The sequence below is a fragment of the Octopus sinensis genome, linkage group LG11 (genome assembly GCF_006345805.1).
Source record: "Octopus sinensis linkage group LG11, ASM634580v1, whole genome shotgun sequence".
NCBI classification, from domain to species: Eukaryota; Metazoa; Mollusca; class Cephalopoda; order Octopoda; family Octopodidae; genus Octopus; species Octopus sinensis.
This window is the reverse complement of record NC_043007.1, coordinates 63,929,735-63,948,618: the sequence shown is the minus strand read 5'-3', so window position 1 is coordinate 63,948,618 and position 18,884 is coordinate 63,929,735. Positions and strand designations below refer to the sequence as shown.

The following is an 18,884-nucleotide window of genomic DNA, read 5'->3' as shown; positions in this document are numbered from 1 at the left end:
TCCGTACCAAAAACAAAGTGTGCGTGTGTGAACATTCGCGTGCACGCACACACACACAGAAGTTTGTGTGAGTGTATGTATGTGTGTGTATCTATCTATGTACAGAGGAGTAGAAAAAAAATATACCGTAAGTTTTTTTTTTATGTGTTGTATTTTAGAATTATCATAGCAGACTCTGCTGTGATGATTCTAAAATCCAACAAGCTGTAAGGGACTATGATTTTTGCAGATAATAAAAGTGCATAGATTATGAATTTTGATTGAAAAGATGGGGGCCTTGAAACAAAAAGTTGCAGGGGGGCCTCTAAAAGTCATGCAATGGCCCAAACTCAGTGAGGTATTTAAGCTTGGAATGTAAAGGGCCATAAACAACAAAAAGCATTTTGCTTGATGCTAAAACAATTCTACCAATCCACTGTCTTTTTTTGTGTTAAGAAACAAAAGCATGTAGTTTAAGCCACATAAACTACATTTCACAGGGAAGTTTGATAATGGTTTATAATTTAGGCAGTGAGCTGGCAGAAACATTAGCATACCAGGCGAAATGCTTAGCGGTATTGCGTCTGCCGTTACATTCTGAGTTCAAATTCCGCCGAGGTCGACTTTGCCTTTCATCCTTTCGGGGTCGGTAAATTAAGTATCAGTTACGTACTGGGGTCTATGTAATCGACTTAATCCGTTTGTCTGTCCTTGTTTGTCCCCTCTGTGTTTAGCCCCTTGTGGGTAGTAAAGAAATAGGTTTATAATTTAGGCACATTGTTAGCAATTTTGAGGAAAGAATGTTAGTTAATACCATTGAACCATGTTAGTTAATACCATAACTGGTACAGGTACTTTATTTTTTTCGACCACACTATTGAAGTAGTGCTTTATTTCATTGACCCCCCCCCCCCCCAAAAAAAAGTATGAAAGGCAAAGTTGATCTCAGCAGGCTTTGATCTCAGAATGTAAAGAGCTGAAAGACATGGGTGCAAAGTATTTTTCTAATGCTCTAACAATTCTGCTAGCTTGCTTACCTTTATTACGGGGTCTAATAAAAAGACTGAATCATGTCTAGAAGTGCCTGATAAAGATCAGACTAATATACTTACCACTGCATTACCTATTTCAAATTTTAATTAATTGCAATTATAATGTATTAGCATTTTTTTTTGTTTTTTAAATTACTTTCCCTTTGATTTTCAGTTCTGGCCCTTGCTTTTATTTGTTTTAGTTAACCATTCAACAATATTTATCTCTGCATAATACAGGCTTAGTTTCAATGAATTAGAGTTAACATGCTCACCACATTTGATAAGTTAACAGTCATTTCATTACTGTTACAGTGGTTAAGTTAGTGTTAACATATTTAATGCAAGGAGTATAAATAAAAATAACCAGAAATATTTATGCAGTAAGGAAAAATCAATATTAGTGAATGACTATCATAATCATACATTTAACAGACAGTCTTAATGCTATAGTTCTCATGCTACAGTTTGCTTCACCAGAGCTGAATGAGGATGCCTAAACAATGGTTTAGTGGTTTAAGCTGGTGTTGAACAAAATCTAAAATGTTTGGCAGAGATCTTGAAGAGAGGGGTCAGAGGTGAGTTAGTAACATCTATATACAAATTTTATGATATTTATTGATTATGCTGAGATATTTACTCATTCTGTCATAAGAAATGTAAAATTTCAAGATAATATAATTAAATATGTAGTTTAAGACTAAATATAATTACTGTCTTTAAAAGGCTGGCATTAGTTACAAATTAGTGGCCTCTGCCATTAGGGTTCCAGGGTCAGACAACTGCCATCATCACTACTATAGCCACCAACCGAAACTTTGTTGCCAAATTTATTCTAGATAAATAACAAGAACAAATTTCACTCAGGTACAGGTTTGCAAGCTGTTAAATAATAAAATATAATTTCAGCACAAAATAGATGAGTTTATATTGAAATATAGTTGCATTTGTAAACATTAAAAAAATATCTTATTCACATATTTAGAAGCAATTGTTAAACCTAAATACATTACTTCACAAATAGAGATAGAACCAATATAATAAATAAATATTGACAGTAAATACATCATCAAAACAGTCTTAGAGGTGAAGAGTTTCCAAACAGTGCATTGGTACAGTTGTTAAGATACTGGGTTATTTATCTAAAGTCATAATCATAACACACACATTGGCTGGCATTATATAGTGGTATCAAGGCAGAGAGCTGGCAGAGTCGTTAGTATGCCAGGCAAAATGCTTAGCAGCATTTCATCTGTCTTTATGTTCTGAGTTCAAATTTCACTGAGATCAACTTTGTCTTTCATCCTTTCAAGGTTGAAAAAATAAGTACCAGTTGAGCACTGGGGTCGATGTAATTGACTTACTCTCTCCCCTAAACATGCTGGCTTTGTGTGAAAATTTGAAATCATTATATAGTGGTATCTGCTAGATATATTTATACATGCCTCAGTGATAATTTGGAAAATAGATGTTATGATTGTTTAATCATTAGAAAGATGATGGAGTGGCTGTAATATTGAAGTTCAAAACCTGCTGGGAAGTTAACTTAGCCTTTCATACCGACTAGGTAGGCCAATGAGGAAGCTTGTGTGTGATTAGAAATAGCAACAGAATTTCTCACCACAGAGAACAATATATAACAATAAAAATAAAATTAAGGTCAAATGCTCTTGAAGCCACTCCATTAAATACCCAGACATTGTTTATTCAGGAATCTGATGTGACACTTAAAAATGGAATGGCTTCTTAATGTGTGAGTTGATGGTTAAACTGGAAGTAGTGTGCAGATAAACATGGTGAGTGCTAAACATTTGTATGACAGTTTTTAAGGTGTGCACTGCAACTTTTGATGCAAAATCCTTTTATTGTTAGTAAAGGCTACTTCAAAAGATTTAAGTGGTACATTAAATTGCTGCTAAACACTAAAATGGATGGTGGTACAGAAGATACTACTAATTATCCTGAAGAACTGAAGAAAATTTTGCTGGAGGGGCTATACACTAGAAGAAGGGTACAAACTGGACTTTGCTGGAAGAACATGCCTACTAGGGTAATATTTCTATTGAAAAAAAAATCATTATATAAGAGAGAGAGAGAAAGAGAGAGAGAGAGAGAGAGAGAGAGAGAGAGAGAGAGAGAGAGAGAGAGAGAGAGAGAGAGAGAGAGAGTTTCCATTTCCTTTGTCTACATATGTTCACTTGCTGTTTATAAACAACAGCTTTGGTAACGATGCCATTTGCTTGCAGTCCACTGCAAAAGCATGTCCAGGCTTCTCTGCATGTCTTGACATGTTGCATGATCTTTATAAACAAAAAACTTGTTCTTGTTTGCTTCCAGTTGTTGTTTCCTTGTTTTTGTTGTTTCCAGTTCTCCACATTAGCCCATCGTGATTATAATTCCACTGAAAGGTAGCGATCTGGCAAAATTGTTGAGCATGCCTGACAAAATGCTTAGCAGCATTTCATCAGTCTTTGTGTTCTGAGTTCAAACTCTGCCAGTGTTGATTTTGTCTTTCATCCTTTCAGAGTTGAAATAAATACCAGTTGAGTACTGGGGTTGATATTATTGACTAGTCCTCTTCCACAAAATTTCAGGTTTAGTACCTATAGTAGAAAGAATGCTGAGAAACAAGTAATGGTTGGCAATAGAAAGGACATCCACCCATAGAAAACTCTGCTCCAACATACTTTTGTCTGATTCATGCAAACATGGGAAAGTAGGCATTAAAATGATAATGATGACTGTCTTGTTTGAGCTGATGTTGAAAGCAGTGATAGTGATGATGGTGGTGGTACTTCAATCCTTATTCACATATTTCTTTTTCAGTTTAAACCTCGCATTTGTTTGCTCCTCTCCATACTCATCCCTTGCTTGCATCAATAAATTTCCACTATTTCAAGATATTATCACATTTATAAAACTTAAATATACGACAAGAAATGAAAAACTAATCACAAAAAGAAAGTCTTAATTAAATTTCTGCAAAGATAAATCTTAATATTTCAAGTTACAAATGTGTGTGTGCTTTATGTATATAAACATACATAAAAATGAATATAGATTTTCTTCCATTTCACATGAATGTGATTGCACCTATGTTGAAAGGTACATGTATGCAGCTGCTAGTTAACTAAACAATGTAGTTTGTTAATAATAAATAATGTATGATATTGTGGTAGTGTGTAACATCTTTGAATGAACACAACATCCCTTCCACACACACACACACACTCTCTCTCTCTCTCTCTCTCTCTCTCTCTCTCTCTCTCTCTAATGACTGATGATGGCTCAAAATAATGGTATTTGATTTTCTTTTCTTTGGCTCTTTTGAGGGAATCACTCTTTTGTTTTTCTGCTGAAAACTATGTCATTAAGATGAGATAAATAGCTTTAAGCACTATAGAATTTCAATTTTAAGAACTGTAAACCTATAATAATTGAGATATTGATTTTAATTGCAAAATTAACTCAGCAAGTAAGGATCTTTGTATAGTTTAGAAGCAGGTGGTTTAATCTGAAATTCTCAGCTTCTTCACAACACATCAAAAGTGTTACAATGCATCTTTCTGAGAACAATAGCCAAGGCTTTCATGCTATACCGATTATCTAGTACTCAAGTTATAAAGACAGTAAAGCACTGAGAAAGATTAAACTAATGAAGCCAAAAGAGATATAAGGTCATATGAAAGAATCAGCCATTGTTTGCAGTCATTTCATTTGTTCCAAATTTGTAAATTTATCAAGGTGAAAATAGAAAATAGAAAATAAGTGGAATAATGATTTTTTTTCACAGTGGCACAAGGCCATAAATTTATAAAGGTGAGAAGTATAGTTGATTGAAATGACACCAATACATTACTAGTATTTTTTTATATATTGATTATGGAGAGATGAAAGGCAAATTAAACTGATAGGATTTCAATATAGGAAATAAAACAATACAACTAAATAAATATTGATTTCTAACACTGCATAAAGCTACAAGTTTTGGGAGAATTAAACCAATCCCCAGCACTTAACTTACACTATATTTTATCTCATCATGAAAGATAAGTCAAATTTAAATTAATTAAAAATAGTATGTAGATATTGTGATGTAAGTCTATATGTGTGTGTGTTTGTGGGATGGGGTAGTGGGCATGAAACATTATTATAAAAGGTTGAATCTATCCAAAGTTGACTTTGAGTAACTATAGTATGGCACAATTAAAGATAGATTTCTTGTATCTTTTATTGAAGAATGTAATATGTGGAAAAGTATGCTTTAATATAAAAATGCAACAAATAGAATTGTTGCAGAGGCTGCAGAGAGTTTAGAGGACATTCTTTGAAATGTAGATGATGTAGTTATATGATGGTGTACACAGAAGGAACCTAGTTCTTGACTTCATGTGATGCTGAAGAAATTGAGAATGCAGGAATACTTCTAAACTTAGGGGAATATAAGTGGGAAGTTAATTTCCTGGGTCACATCATTTCAAATAAACAAGTAAAGTCAGACTCAAGTAAAACCATGACAATAAGAAAGAGATATGCAGGAGCCCACCATTGTAAGTTAGCCATGTAGCTTACTGGGAATGATATATCAGGAAAGTTAAGTTAGCAGAAAAGGTGAAACTCCTAAGAGACTTGCTGCATATGAGAAATCACTGGCTCTGGAGAGCCAACCAAGCCCAAACAATGAATAGTTTGGAGATGTAAAGTGTCAGCAGATATGCATCCAGTTTCAGACTGTGAGTGTTTCTTTTCAACAGAAACAGAATGAGGAACGGGGGCCTGTCAATTATGCTTCCAGATCTCTTACATCAGTTGGGCAGAGATATGGTCATATCAAAAAAGAGGTGTTGGTGTTGATATGGACCAGTGAAAGGTTCAGAATCTTTTTGATAGACCACACTTTTAGTTAGTGACAGTTATAAGCCACTGCTAAGTCTCTTGGGGAATCACACTTTGAACACCTTATCCTGAAAGATCAATAATTTCAGAATGAGATGTTATAATGCATTCCAATATAATATTTCATGTTCTCTAGGGCATGTTGTTCTGGGTTTTGTTACAACAGACATACTATAAACAACAGACATACAATAAACAGAAAAAGCAGTAGACATAGACACAGAACTCATGGAAAGCACAAATATCTGTCAACAGCATCATGAAGAACCTCCCAGTATATGCTTCTGACCAGGAGAATCTGGAAAAGCACCTGAAAATGGACATATACTCTTCAGTCAAACAGAAATGTCAGGATAGATTGACTGAATACAGTGAATGTGAAAGAACATTAAAACTATATTTGGCAGCCCATCCTCTCCTAGTAATACATAAAAGCCTTTTACAGAAGGGCATAAGCCTTAAGAAAATGTTCTCAATAAACTTCATAAAGCCCATCAGAGTGAGTTGAAATGCAAGGAACATATGAATCAGCGAAAAGTGGCCAGGCCTGAGCTATAAGCTAAATGAACTAGTGCTAAACTGTACAATCTGTATAAAAGATAGTACAAACCATGCACAACTGATCATCCAAACAGAACTTTCAGACAAACTTTAGGGATAGATTTGTTTAGACTTAATGGTGGACTATTGCTTGAGTTCTGTTGAGAGAACAAACTTTACTGTCACTAGGTTATTGATATAACAGTTCATCTCAAAATAATGTTTGTATATCATGGAGTACCTGAGATATTAGGGACTACACACAAGCTGCAATTCTTTTGTGATACATCCTAAGCCTTTGTTGCAAAGAGTTGTAAAAATAGTGTAAAAACTAAAATAACAAAGAAACAAAAAAAATTCAACAAGGAATAATTCCCCAAAAGTAAGGTGACCTCAAAGGGCTACTCATGGAAACCCCACAAAACCATGCTTACCTTGTCCTACTCCAATCTGTAGGTGCATTCTCAGAGCAAGACCATTCACTCTGCCAAGCTCACCACTTTTACACAACTCCCATGCTTTATATCACAACAAATTACAAATAATCCAAAACAACATTCTGCATATCAGAATAATCAGTAAAAAACAAAACAAAGTGCACGCATGCACATTAATCATCTACAAAATGAAACCTAAATACAAAATTTCTCATAAATAACATGGCATTGAAACATTTACTTAGTTAAATATTGCTTTTCTAATGTGACTGCTAGTAAAGGCCAAAGGTTATCTAGATATGTGACCAGTGTAATTCATGGAGGTCTTCTATGACGAACAAGAAAATGTGTGTGGGTTAACAACTACCCAATATAATGTACTTGGTTAGTAGTTGCAGCCTAATCTAGTTACAGTAAACTCCACATCAAAAGAGATCATAGAGTAAACTTCATGGAACATATCTGTATATCATAGAGAATGATATATAACCTTCAGTAAAGGTGGTTGAATGAACAATTACAACAATTACTATTACAAGTGGTTAATATATAGCTTAACTCCTGGTCACCAAAACAAAAAAAACAAACAGTCTAATAGATGTAAAAAAATATATAGAAAACGAATCTGAAAACAAAAATTTGCACAAACATACATATATATACCATTGTCTTGGTTGATAATTATTTGACGCCAATGATTCGAGAGAGGCAGGTATAACTTGGCTGCCTCTATGAAGAACTTGTGTATGTATCTATGTGTGCCTCTATGAAGAACTTGTATATGTTTCTGTGTGCTATCTTCAAAATTGTTAGAGTGAGGTATTTTCTCATCATTGTTTCAATGTGGGCATATCACTGTGTAGTAATACTCTATATGAATGAAGGAACTCAACTGACTCTTGATTGTTACAATGAAAAGAGCTGATGTATTCATAGTAATCAGAATTGGCACGTAAAAGCACCCACTACACTCTCGGAGTGGTTGGCGTTAGGAAGGGTATCCAGCTGTAGAAACTCTGCCGGATCAGATTGGAGTCTGGTTCGCCAGACCTCAGTCAAATCGTTCAACCCATGCTAGCAAGGAAAGTGGACGTTAAATGATGATGATTGAGATTCTCCATTCTCAAGCACTAGTTTTCAAATGTGATTATATTGAAAATGCAATGAAGGATAGATTTGAAATAAACCTCTCCATGGCCTTTTAAACGGCATAGATTATGACGATAAAGAAAAAAACGCATGTGGATTGTCCAACAGTCCTCTCCCCACCCCTTCAGAAAACATTTTCCCCACAAATTTCTTTATAATCGTAACCTACGCTGTTTGAAAGGTATTTCTGTAAAATTTCATAAAAAGATACCCATTTTCCTGAGAGTTATGAAAGAAAAAATTGGATTGTGTGAATTTTCCGAAATCCTCTCCCACTCCTTCAGAAAACATTTTCCCCATATTTCTTTATAATCATAATCTATGCCATTTGAATGGTATTTCGATATAATTTCCTCAATATATATCCATTTACCTGAAAGTTATGAGGAAAAAATCAGATCTTGTGAATTTTCTGAAAGTCCTCTAATATCCACCACCCTGCCCTCATTTGTTTGTGCAAATTTTTGTTTTCATTATTTGTTTTCTACACATATTTTTACACCTATTAGACTGTTTTTTTTAACACAGTTCTATATTTAAGAGATGAGGAATTATGTCCATTATTTACATTTGACAGATATTTGTCCTCATATTGTTTTGGCTGATATACCCTCCAGCCTTCATCAGGTGTCTTGAGGAAATTTCAAACCTAAGGTATTTTTCGATGTAATTATTATTATTATTATTTAGGCCACTGCCTGGAATCGAACTTGGGTTAGTAGCCCACACTCTTAACTACTATGCCATATGTTCGTGGGCAATTATGGAGTGGATTTTAGGGCTTATAAATCTAATATTTTTCTATCCTTCCTTAATACCGGTTCCCATATGTTATTCAGATCTGCACTCTGTCTGCTTAGGAGATTGTTGTGTCCTAGCATATGTGCTGCTTCTTTTAGTTTTCATATTTTCCAGTGGTGTTCTCTGTTTTTTATTCTAACTTCATCCCACAGGGAGAGGTGGTCTTTGTGTTTCCATACATGAACAGCTATACCCAATTTATCAATATCTCCTCGTGTCATAGCTTTGCGATGTTCCTCTACCCTTATTTTGAGGGGGCGGCATGTTCCGCCTTTGTATAACCTACCACAGTTGCATGGGATGGAGTACACGCAGTTTTTGGTCATATTCTCTTCTATTGGTGGATTTACTTGAAGGAGATATTTGCAAAGTGTTATATTACTCTTGAATACTGTCCTGATGTCATATGGGCTGCATATCTTTTGTATCTTTTCAGAGAGGCCTTTCACAGAGGGTAGACAGACTGTGGACAGTTTATTGGTTTCATCCTCGCTTTTCTTCATAATTGGAGTGGATAGTATGTTTTTGGGGTAGCTGCTGCTTAATACATTGTTACTGAGCTCGATTATTTCATTAAGAACATGAGCTACAAACCCCAAGATTCAGAGTTCGATTCCAGGCAGTGACCTGAATAGCAGCAGCAGCAGCAGCAACAGCAACAACAACAACAACAACAGCAACAGCAACAGCAACAACAACATTGAAAAATACCTTAGGAATGAGAACCCAGGTTTGAAATTTCCCCCAAGACACCTGATGATGGCTGGAGGGTATATCAGCTGAAACGTTGTGTTAACAACAAACAAGATGAGGATAAATATCCGTCAAATGTAAATAACATAAATAATGTTTTTTTTTGTTTTGGTGACTGGGAGTTAAACTATATATTAGCCTTACAAGTACAAGAAAATCTACTCATCTATGTCGGAAGCATAAAATGAAGGAGGGAAGTCATAACAGTAGTATGTATTGAGAAATGTGTGAATGGACTTGATAGATTACTGGGTGATGTCTTAGAGAAAGCACATTATAGTTGGTGATATGTATTGACATGTGTTTGCAACTAAGTGACATGCGATGACGATTCACTCCTGAACTGAAATAGGCTCCCAGCCTCTGTATCATGAATGGTTATGTGGACCACCCCTAATGAAAGCCAGAGCTTCCTTCCACCACTACATAAAGAGTATTAAGAAAAAATGTTATTTAGATATACTTTTATTTTAGTTGCTTACGCTATTTTATGTTTGTTTATACTCTATACATTCAAAGTTCACAAATTTCCTTATTTAAATTATGAATCACATTTCTTTCGATAATATCAATATGATTACAAAATGTCTTTGCAGATGACATTTTCTGTTTGGTTGACACTAATTTTCAAATTACTGGAGTTCATTGCTCTACTCATAGTGACATATAACTGGCCGTGTGTAAACATTGGAGTGGGTAAAAATACACCTACATGATCTAAAGTCTTGGCTCTGTGCCTTGTTTGCTGTGAATGTGTGAGTGGAATCTTTAGGGTTGCAAAAAATCAAACTAAGACTTTCCTCTCAATGTTCTATGCGAATAATGTCTGGATGTTCTGGTACCATGGGTTACTTTGATTGACAAAACTGAGATGTAAACAACAGCTGCTTTGATTAGCCGTTTCCAATCTTGCTCAAGACTGACACACTTCAATAACCACTAAATAATCACACATACTATATACTGACACACATTTTTTCCATTTTATTTTCACTATTAACCATCCTCATGAATCCCTTCATATCTACAATGAGAACACAAACTATACAATGAAAATCCAGAGTTACTTGTGGTCTCTCTTTTACTCTTTTACTTGTTTCAGTCATTTGACTGTGGCCATGCTAGAGCACTGCATTTAGTCGAACAAATCGACCCCAGGACTTATTCTTTGTAAGTCTAGTACTTATTCTATTACTCTCTTTTGCCAAACCGATAAGTTATGGGGACGTAAACACACCAGCATCGGTTGTCAAGCAATGTTGGGGGGACAAACAGACATACAAACTTATACACACACATACACATACATATATATGACAGGCTTCTTTCAGTTTCTGTCTACTAAATCCACTCACAAGGCTTTGGTTGGCCCGAGGCATTAGTAGAAGACACTTGCCCAAAGTGCCATGCAGTGGGATTGAGCCCGGAACCATGTGGTTGGTAAGCAAGCTACTTACCACACAGCCACGCCTACGGGATGAGGGAACAGACAAAGAAATGAACAGACAGACGGACATAATGCCCATTATAGTGAGATAGTAAATTTTCCCATCTATGATGGGATATAAAGGGACAGTATCGCAAATTTAAACTCTCTAAATTCATGAACTATACAAGGGGGAGGGGGGTCCAGAGTTAATCCTCGTCGCCAGAATGTTAACAAAAAAAAAACAAAAGTGATTTATTAACACAAAACTCAATATCCATTAAATAATCATACTTTTTCACGTTTTTTTTCGCTAAAAACTTTCCTGATTACCTCTTTTGTAATCCTGAGAAACATCGTGACCATTGGTCCAGCTGTTTGACCATGGAGAGGGGACAGACAGACAGACATAACACCCATTATAGTAAGATATCACCACCACCTACATTTTAAAGCAGTTAATGCTAATACTATGAAGGGTGATGCCATAAATAACATCAGCAGTGTTAATAATAAGGCCTGAAATTTTGGAGAAGGGGATTAGTTGATTACATTGACCCCAGTGCTCAACTGGTACTCATTTCATTGATCCTGAAAAGATGAAAGGCAAAGTCCAAAGTCAACATCGGCAGAATTTGATCGCAGAACATAATCAAGATGGATGAAAACTGCTAAGCATTTTGTCTGGTTTGCTAAGAATTCTGCCAAGTCACAACCCTATCAACAATAAGAGTAATACCAAAACTACTACTACCAACAGTGACAAACTACTACCATTAACAAAAGCTCCACCACTACCACTACCGCCACCAATGACAACAAGTACAATAATAAAGTCAGCAAGGGACTGAAGCTTGAGTCAGTTATGGAGATTCTACATGATAGGTTGACCTGATAGAAATAACAGTGAAATAAAAAATTTTTTCATACTAAACCATACCATTAAAAAAATATTGAAGGATACAATGAACAATTTAGTTTTAAATTTTCAAAAAGAAAGAACGCTCACTGCTGAAAATCCTTTGGTCAGTCAGGGCTGATTTAATATTAAACAACAACAAAAACAACAACAACTACTACTACTACTGCTGCTGCTACTACTTCATACAGTATTCACAACATAACCACCACCAACACTCTCACCAATGCAGAAACAACCAGCAACAAAATTAAATACATGAACCAATGCAGTAGCTGCAGAGCAGTCTTTTGATCTGCCAGAAAAAGTAGCCAAATCTTTCTAAATTTCCACCATACCATCTTAAAAAAAAAGGACACAAAGACATAGCGGGCAATATATAATATGAGATAGACTGTGCCAAAAACAAAAGAAAACAAGATGGTCATAGCTAGAATGCCTTCAAACACAAACCTAATGAATTAGACTAGACTTTGGGCTAAACTATGATGAACATCAACATTAAGGTCATCTCTGATCAATGTGGTAAAGCCATCTACAGCAATGGTACCATTCATTTCTCTCTAATAGCCATTGCCATGCTTGCAGCTGCCAGTAATAATAGTGAAGGAAAGACAGAATGATGTCAATAGTTTGTTTAGTGAGATAATATTCTCTGTGATAATATTCTTGTGTGATAATATGAAAGTACTAGCTTTGGCTGTACATATACTAGAATTATACAGAGGACATTAGCATCATCCCTGTGCAAGAATAACATGTAAATTCATGAAGCATTCCATATTTTTTTTATGTAGTGAGGCGGCAGAATTGTTAGCATGCAGGGCAAAATGCTTAGTGGCATTTCATTTGTCTGTACATTCTCAGTTCAAATTCTGTCATGGTTGACTTTGCTTTTTCATCCTTTGAGGGTTGATAAAATAAGTACCAGTTGAGCACTGAGATCGATGTAACCAGCTTAGCCCCTTCCTCAAAACTGCTGGTCTTGTGCCAAAATTTGAAACCAATATTCAACATGAAGAGGGAATACATACTATAGCATAATAGACCTGGTAAAAAAACAATAGAAAAAAACATTGCAATGCCAGCAAACATCATTACACATAATTGTACATAAACTTACAGCTAAAAGACTCAACTTGAACTCTTGCTTTTTCTTGGCTATGTAAAGAAGGTATTTAAGAGTATAATTCAAGTGATTGTCAACATTATCATCCTCATTATCTGATCATAGTTATTATCTAAATTTGATATCAGGTTAAGTATTCTTGGAACTATACTGTGACTTTCTCTCTCTCTCTCACACACACATTATGTATAGAATGACTGAGGAAATATGTCTAGGGGTGCCTACTGCTTGAAAATGCAATAGAGAGGTGGGCAACAGCAGATATAATGTAAGTAAGCCAAACAATTTGAATTAAAATTACACTGAGTGATGACAACAGTCATTATCTAATGACAAATTCTGGTTAAGAAAGGCAAAAGAGACAACCTAAAATTTTAATTAATGAATGAAAATTATATAATTAACCATAGTAGATAGTGAGGAGTGAGTTTAATATGAGGTGGAATCAAAAAGTTCCCGCACTAGTTCTGTAGTGCGCCAACAGATGGCAGTGCATGGTTGTGCATGCAGTGAGAGTTAGCTGTGGCCTTCATGAGGCAGTGTGCTGAGTGACATCACTGTACTTACTTCACAAGTTGTGAAATTTGTGTTTTTGTGATCACATGTATCCCGTAGTCTGCGATTTTGTCATGGACAGGAATAAAGAGCCAACATGAAATTTTGCATTAAACTTGGGAAGTTGGCTACAGAGACATTGAGCATACTTTAGCAAGCTTACTGTGACAAGGCGTACACAATGTTTTGAGTAGCACGGGCACTTCAAAAGCAGAAGAATGTCCTTGGAAGATCTGCCATGAGCATCATCCCCAGAAATATGGTATTGTGCATTGAGAATTTGTCCCCCAGGGCCAAACCATTAATTGAGGGTTCTACTGCAACGTTTTGAAGTGTTTGAGGGAGGACATTTGACAAAAGTGACCGGATTCACGGTGCATGAAGAATTGGATTCTTCATGATGACAATGCACTCTGTTACCAAGCTCTCCTCTTTGCTGCCAAAAACAACATGGCATCACTTCCGCACTCACCCTATTCACCAGATTTAGCACTTGTGAATTTTCATCTCTTCTCCAGGATGAAAATACAGCTCAAAAGGTGCCGTTTTAACACTATTGTCAAGATCCAGAGCAAATCACAGGTCCTCACTTATGGAAAACAACTTCCAGGCCAGATTCCAAAAGTTACAGGAATGCTTGGATCAGTGTATTGCTGCACAAGGCAACTGTCTTGAAGATGACCTTAGAACTTAGATGAGTTATTTTTTATTAAACAAACTAGTCCAGGAACCTTTTGATACCACCTCATAGTTAGCAATACGAAGATGGTAAGCTGACAGAAGCATTAGCACACCAGGCAAAATGCTTAGCAGCATTTCATCTGTCTCTACATTCTGAGCTCAAATTCTGCCAAGGTTAACATTGTATTTCACCCTTTCTTGGTTGATAAAATAAGTACCTGTTGAACAATGCACTATATATTTGGTCTTCACTTCAGCTTTATTATTATTATTATTAATATTATTATTATTATTATTATTATTATCATTATTATTATTTGGCTTGCTGGGTCTTCTCACGCACGGTAAGCCAAATGAGACCATAATCTCGTGGCCTATGTCAGGGGTGTTACCAGCTCACTTATGCGTACCTTTTCCTTCCTTGGACACTAAAACTCTGCTTGCGAAGACCTGTTGAGGCAAGTGAAATCAAAAATCAAAATCAAATTTGATGACTGGCATCCATGCTAGTGGGGTGCAAAGAGCACCATACGAGTGTGATCATTGACAGAGTGGCTATTCAGCTTCCGTGCCAGTGGCACTTAAAAAGCACCATTTGAGCGTGATCGTTACCAGCGTTGCATTACTGGCACTTGAGCCCCGTGCTAGTAGGGTATTAAGAGCACCATCCGAGCGTGATCATTGCTAGAGCGGCTATCTGGCCTCCGTGCCAGTGGCACGTAAAAGACATCATTGGAGCGTGATCGTTACCAGCATCGCCTTACTAGCACCTGTGCCAGTGGCATGTGTAAAAGATTCGAGTGAGGTCATTGCCAGTGCCACCTGACTGGCCCCATGCCAGTGGCACATAAAAGCACGCACTACACTCTTGGTGAGGTTGGCGTTAGGAAGGGCATCCAGCTGTAGAAACTCTGCCAGATCAAGATTGAAGCCTGGTGCAGCCATCTGGTTCGCCAGCCCTCAGTCATTCGTCCAACCCATGCTAGCATGGAAAGCGGACGTTAAACAATGATGATGATGATTATTATTTTAGTTTCTTTGTCATAGCTCTTTCATCGTACATCCTGTGACCTCTTCAGTGACTATCCCACATGTCTCCTCTTGTTCTGTTTATTCCATTTTGTCTTTCTATGGTATACCACATGGGATAGTGAGTCACTAAGGATGTCACAGGATGTGTGACAAAAGAGCTTTGACAAAGGAACTAAAATAATAATAATAAACCTGAAGTGAAGACCAAATATAATAAATACATGAAGATATATATCATTTATCCAAAGCTAATTATTTACTACATTGAGTTTTCTACACTTTGTAATTCATGAAGCCAAATAGATAGGTAGTTACACTGTATAGTTAATATAAACTATCTCGACAAGCAAAGCAATATAACCACCATTAGTATGGTTGCTGAGGAATCAAAAGAGTTTAATGTACCAGATGTGCTAGAATTGTTAAGAGTTCACACTACCATTTCACCGAAGACCATTAACTGATTGCATGGCTGGCTAGAAACAGTCCATAAATTTTTAATCTATGTAATACGGGTAATGCTATGAGGTAAATAAATATTATGATGAAGTTGTGGGAAAGTATGATGATATGTGTCAGTGACACATAAGCACTAAATACACTAAAGGCATGAAGCCCTATAAACTAAAGTAGAGAAATTAATTTATCATCATATTTGAGCTGTAATATTTAAACAACAAACATTTCCCCTTGGCAACGTTGGTAGAGCTTCTAGTCATGTAGCACTAGTTTGGGATTTAATATATTGTGGTATTGGGCATACAAGAGGTGTAGCATTTATGTGTTATAATATTGCCTTAATCTATCTCAGGAGAAATGTCATATGCCACCATGTAAATGTTTTAACCACATGCAATGTGGATAGACTGGGCACATGTTATGGAATGATGGTATGATTTGCTTGATGGAACATACACGTAGTAGTCATGACACTAAGACTTGGAAAATAGTAAAGATTGACTAGTGGATAATAACTATGCCTTAGAGTTAAGATAAGAACATAGCATACATACATTCTGCAAAGCAAAATTATTTAATCCATACTGGTAAAGTAAAACAATTGTCAGATAATGGGGATGTAGTTATTGATGATGGTGGTCGTGGTGGTGGTAATGACATTGATGGTGGTGGTGGCAGCAATGATGACAGTGATACTGATGGCACTGAAGAAAAAATTAACATTCAAGCAATGGGTAACAATAATTTCTGATACAGTATTTCATTCTCAAATCGATGAGAGGTAAAGAGTTAAAGCAAAGATTAACTACAATAAAATACTCTACCATTGTTCTTGAAAACTCAACGAAAACAATAACAAAACTCAGATATTGAAGACAGAAAGAGGATAAGTATCTTATCAATTCATGGGAACATTTTGTAGCATTGGTATAACATTCCAAAAATCACTTGGTGAAACAAACAAAACAAAAGGAAATAACAATTTCATTGTATCTTTTAGATTTATCTAAAACATTTCCTTTTAACAGTAGATAAGATGATTTCAAAATACACAACAAAGCATCATGTTGATATGTGTGCTGTGTATGAATGTTTGACTATGTATACACACACATACACACACACACATTTATATATATACATGTTATATATATATATATATATACTTATAAATACATGTCTACATATGTTTTGATATATGCCTGTTTATATCTAGGTGTTTATTATATATATACATACACATACATATATATATATATATATATAAACATCATCATCATCATTATCATCATCATTTAACATGTCTTCCATGCTAGCATGGATCAAACAGTTTGACAGGAGCTAGTAAGCGAGAGGACTGCACCAAGCTCCATTGTTAATTTTGACATAGTTTTCACAACTGGGTGCCGTCCTTCCTAATACCAACCACTTTACAGAGTGGAAGCTGAGAGCATCTATGGAATTCGTTGAAGTGAATTTTCCACAGCTGGATGCTCTTCCTGTCACCAATCCTCACCTGTTACACACATATGCACACACACACACATAATTAATGTAGGCAGCAGTAAACAATGTGTACCATAAAGGAAAACTATAACCATCATTAAATATGACTGTGGGTGTTAGAAACACCTACATTGCTAGAAATAAGAGCTAAACACTCTAATGCTGCAGTCAAAGCACATAATTGTATACATACATGCTGACAGGGACTAATTGCTCGAAAAGCAATGGTCAAGATATTTTCCAAGCTTCCGTGAGTTTCTGTCTGCCAAATCCACTCATAAGGCTTTGGTTGGCCTGGGTCTGCAGTAGATGACGCTTGCCTAAGGTGCCATGAAATGGGACTGAACCTGAAATCATCTGGTTGGAAAGCAAGCTTCTTACCACACAGCCATTCCTGCACCTCACACCCACATATAAATAAATATTTATGTATGACTTACATATTTATGTATATCTATATATTTTATTCATATGTAATGCAAACAGGATTAGATTATTATCCAAAGCATGATTTAATCTAACAGGCGTTTTGGTCAACTTTACATTACCACTGGTTTGAGAAGAAATGATAAATAATAGCTTACACTGCTTTTGCTGCACTTTGGACATTGATTGTTCCCCATAATGTGTCAGAAAGATCTGTTTTGAAGTTCATGAGAAAGAATTTGGACATGTGTCAGCATGTTAAAAAATAAGTTTGTTTCTTTTGTTTAGTATTGGAATAGGGCAAGGTGGTGAGCTGGTAGAATTGTTAGGACGTTGGGCAAAATGTTTATCAGCATTTCAGTCATCATTACATTCTAAAATTCTGACAGGGCCTACTTTGCCTTTCGTCCCTTTCAGGGGTCAATAAACCAAGCACCAGTTGAGTGCTGGGGTTGATATAATCAACTTAGCCCTGCGACAACTGTGGAGATTGCCAACGTACCGTAAAAGAGGGAACACAAAGGAGTGACAGAGGGAGAGAGAAGAAATGGAAAGACAAAAAAAGATATCAACAAGACACTATGACATTACAACCAGCCAGGCAAAGTCTTTGCTACATTTGCGGCACCTGCCAGAGGGAGTGTTTGTCCAGGATAGGACTACACAGCCACAGTAGGAGATATATTAGGACATGAAATGTAAAAGCCGGACTAGATTATTTTATGTGCAACTCCATTGTCTCCCGAGACAAAAAGGATGCCAACCAACCAACATACATATATATACATCTATATATATGTATATATTTATATACATATATATAGATATATATACATATATATACACATATACACACACAAATACACATATACACATATACACACACACACATATGTATATATATATATATATATATTAAATTAGAGACAAAACCACTATTAGGCAAATCAAACAATGAAAGACTTAAGCCAATATATATATATATATATATATATATATATATATATATATATATATATATACACACATATATCCCATATCATATACTGTACCATAAAATAATGGATATAAAACAATATAACGGTGCCACTCCTCCCATCAGGAGAATATTCCCAAAGATACAAATTGCTACAAAATCATACTTTGGCACTTACATGTATCCTGA

At 35.8% G+C, this 18,884-nt stretch overlaps 1 protein-coding gene and 1 pseudogene across 7 annotated transcripts in view; one reads left to right on the top strand and one right to left on the bottom strand.

Annotated features, from left to right (window-relative positions):
• The window catches only part of LOC115217405 (DNA repair protein XRCC3-like), a 215,100-nt gene that overhangs the window by 123,412 nt on the left and 72,804 nt on the right, over positions 1-18,884 (bottom strand). Inside the window, exon 1 of one of the 7 annotated variants that reach the window (XM_029787096.2) lies at positions 6,881-6,994. The exons of the other annotated variants lie outside the window; for them this stretch is intronic. Within the exon in view, the coding sequence (XP_029642956.1) occupies positions 6,881-6,908 (28 nt within the window). The 5' untranslated portion in view covers positions 6,909-6,994. Of the gene's footprint in view, positions 1-6,880; positions 6,995-18,884 lie in introns of those variants that run through there. 7 annotated transcript variants of the gene reach the window in all.
• On the top strand, positions 12,619-12,719 carry LOC115217724 (annotated as a pseudogene).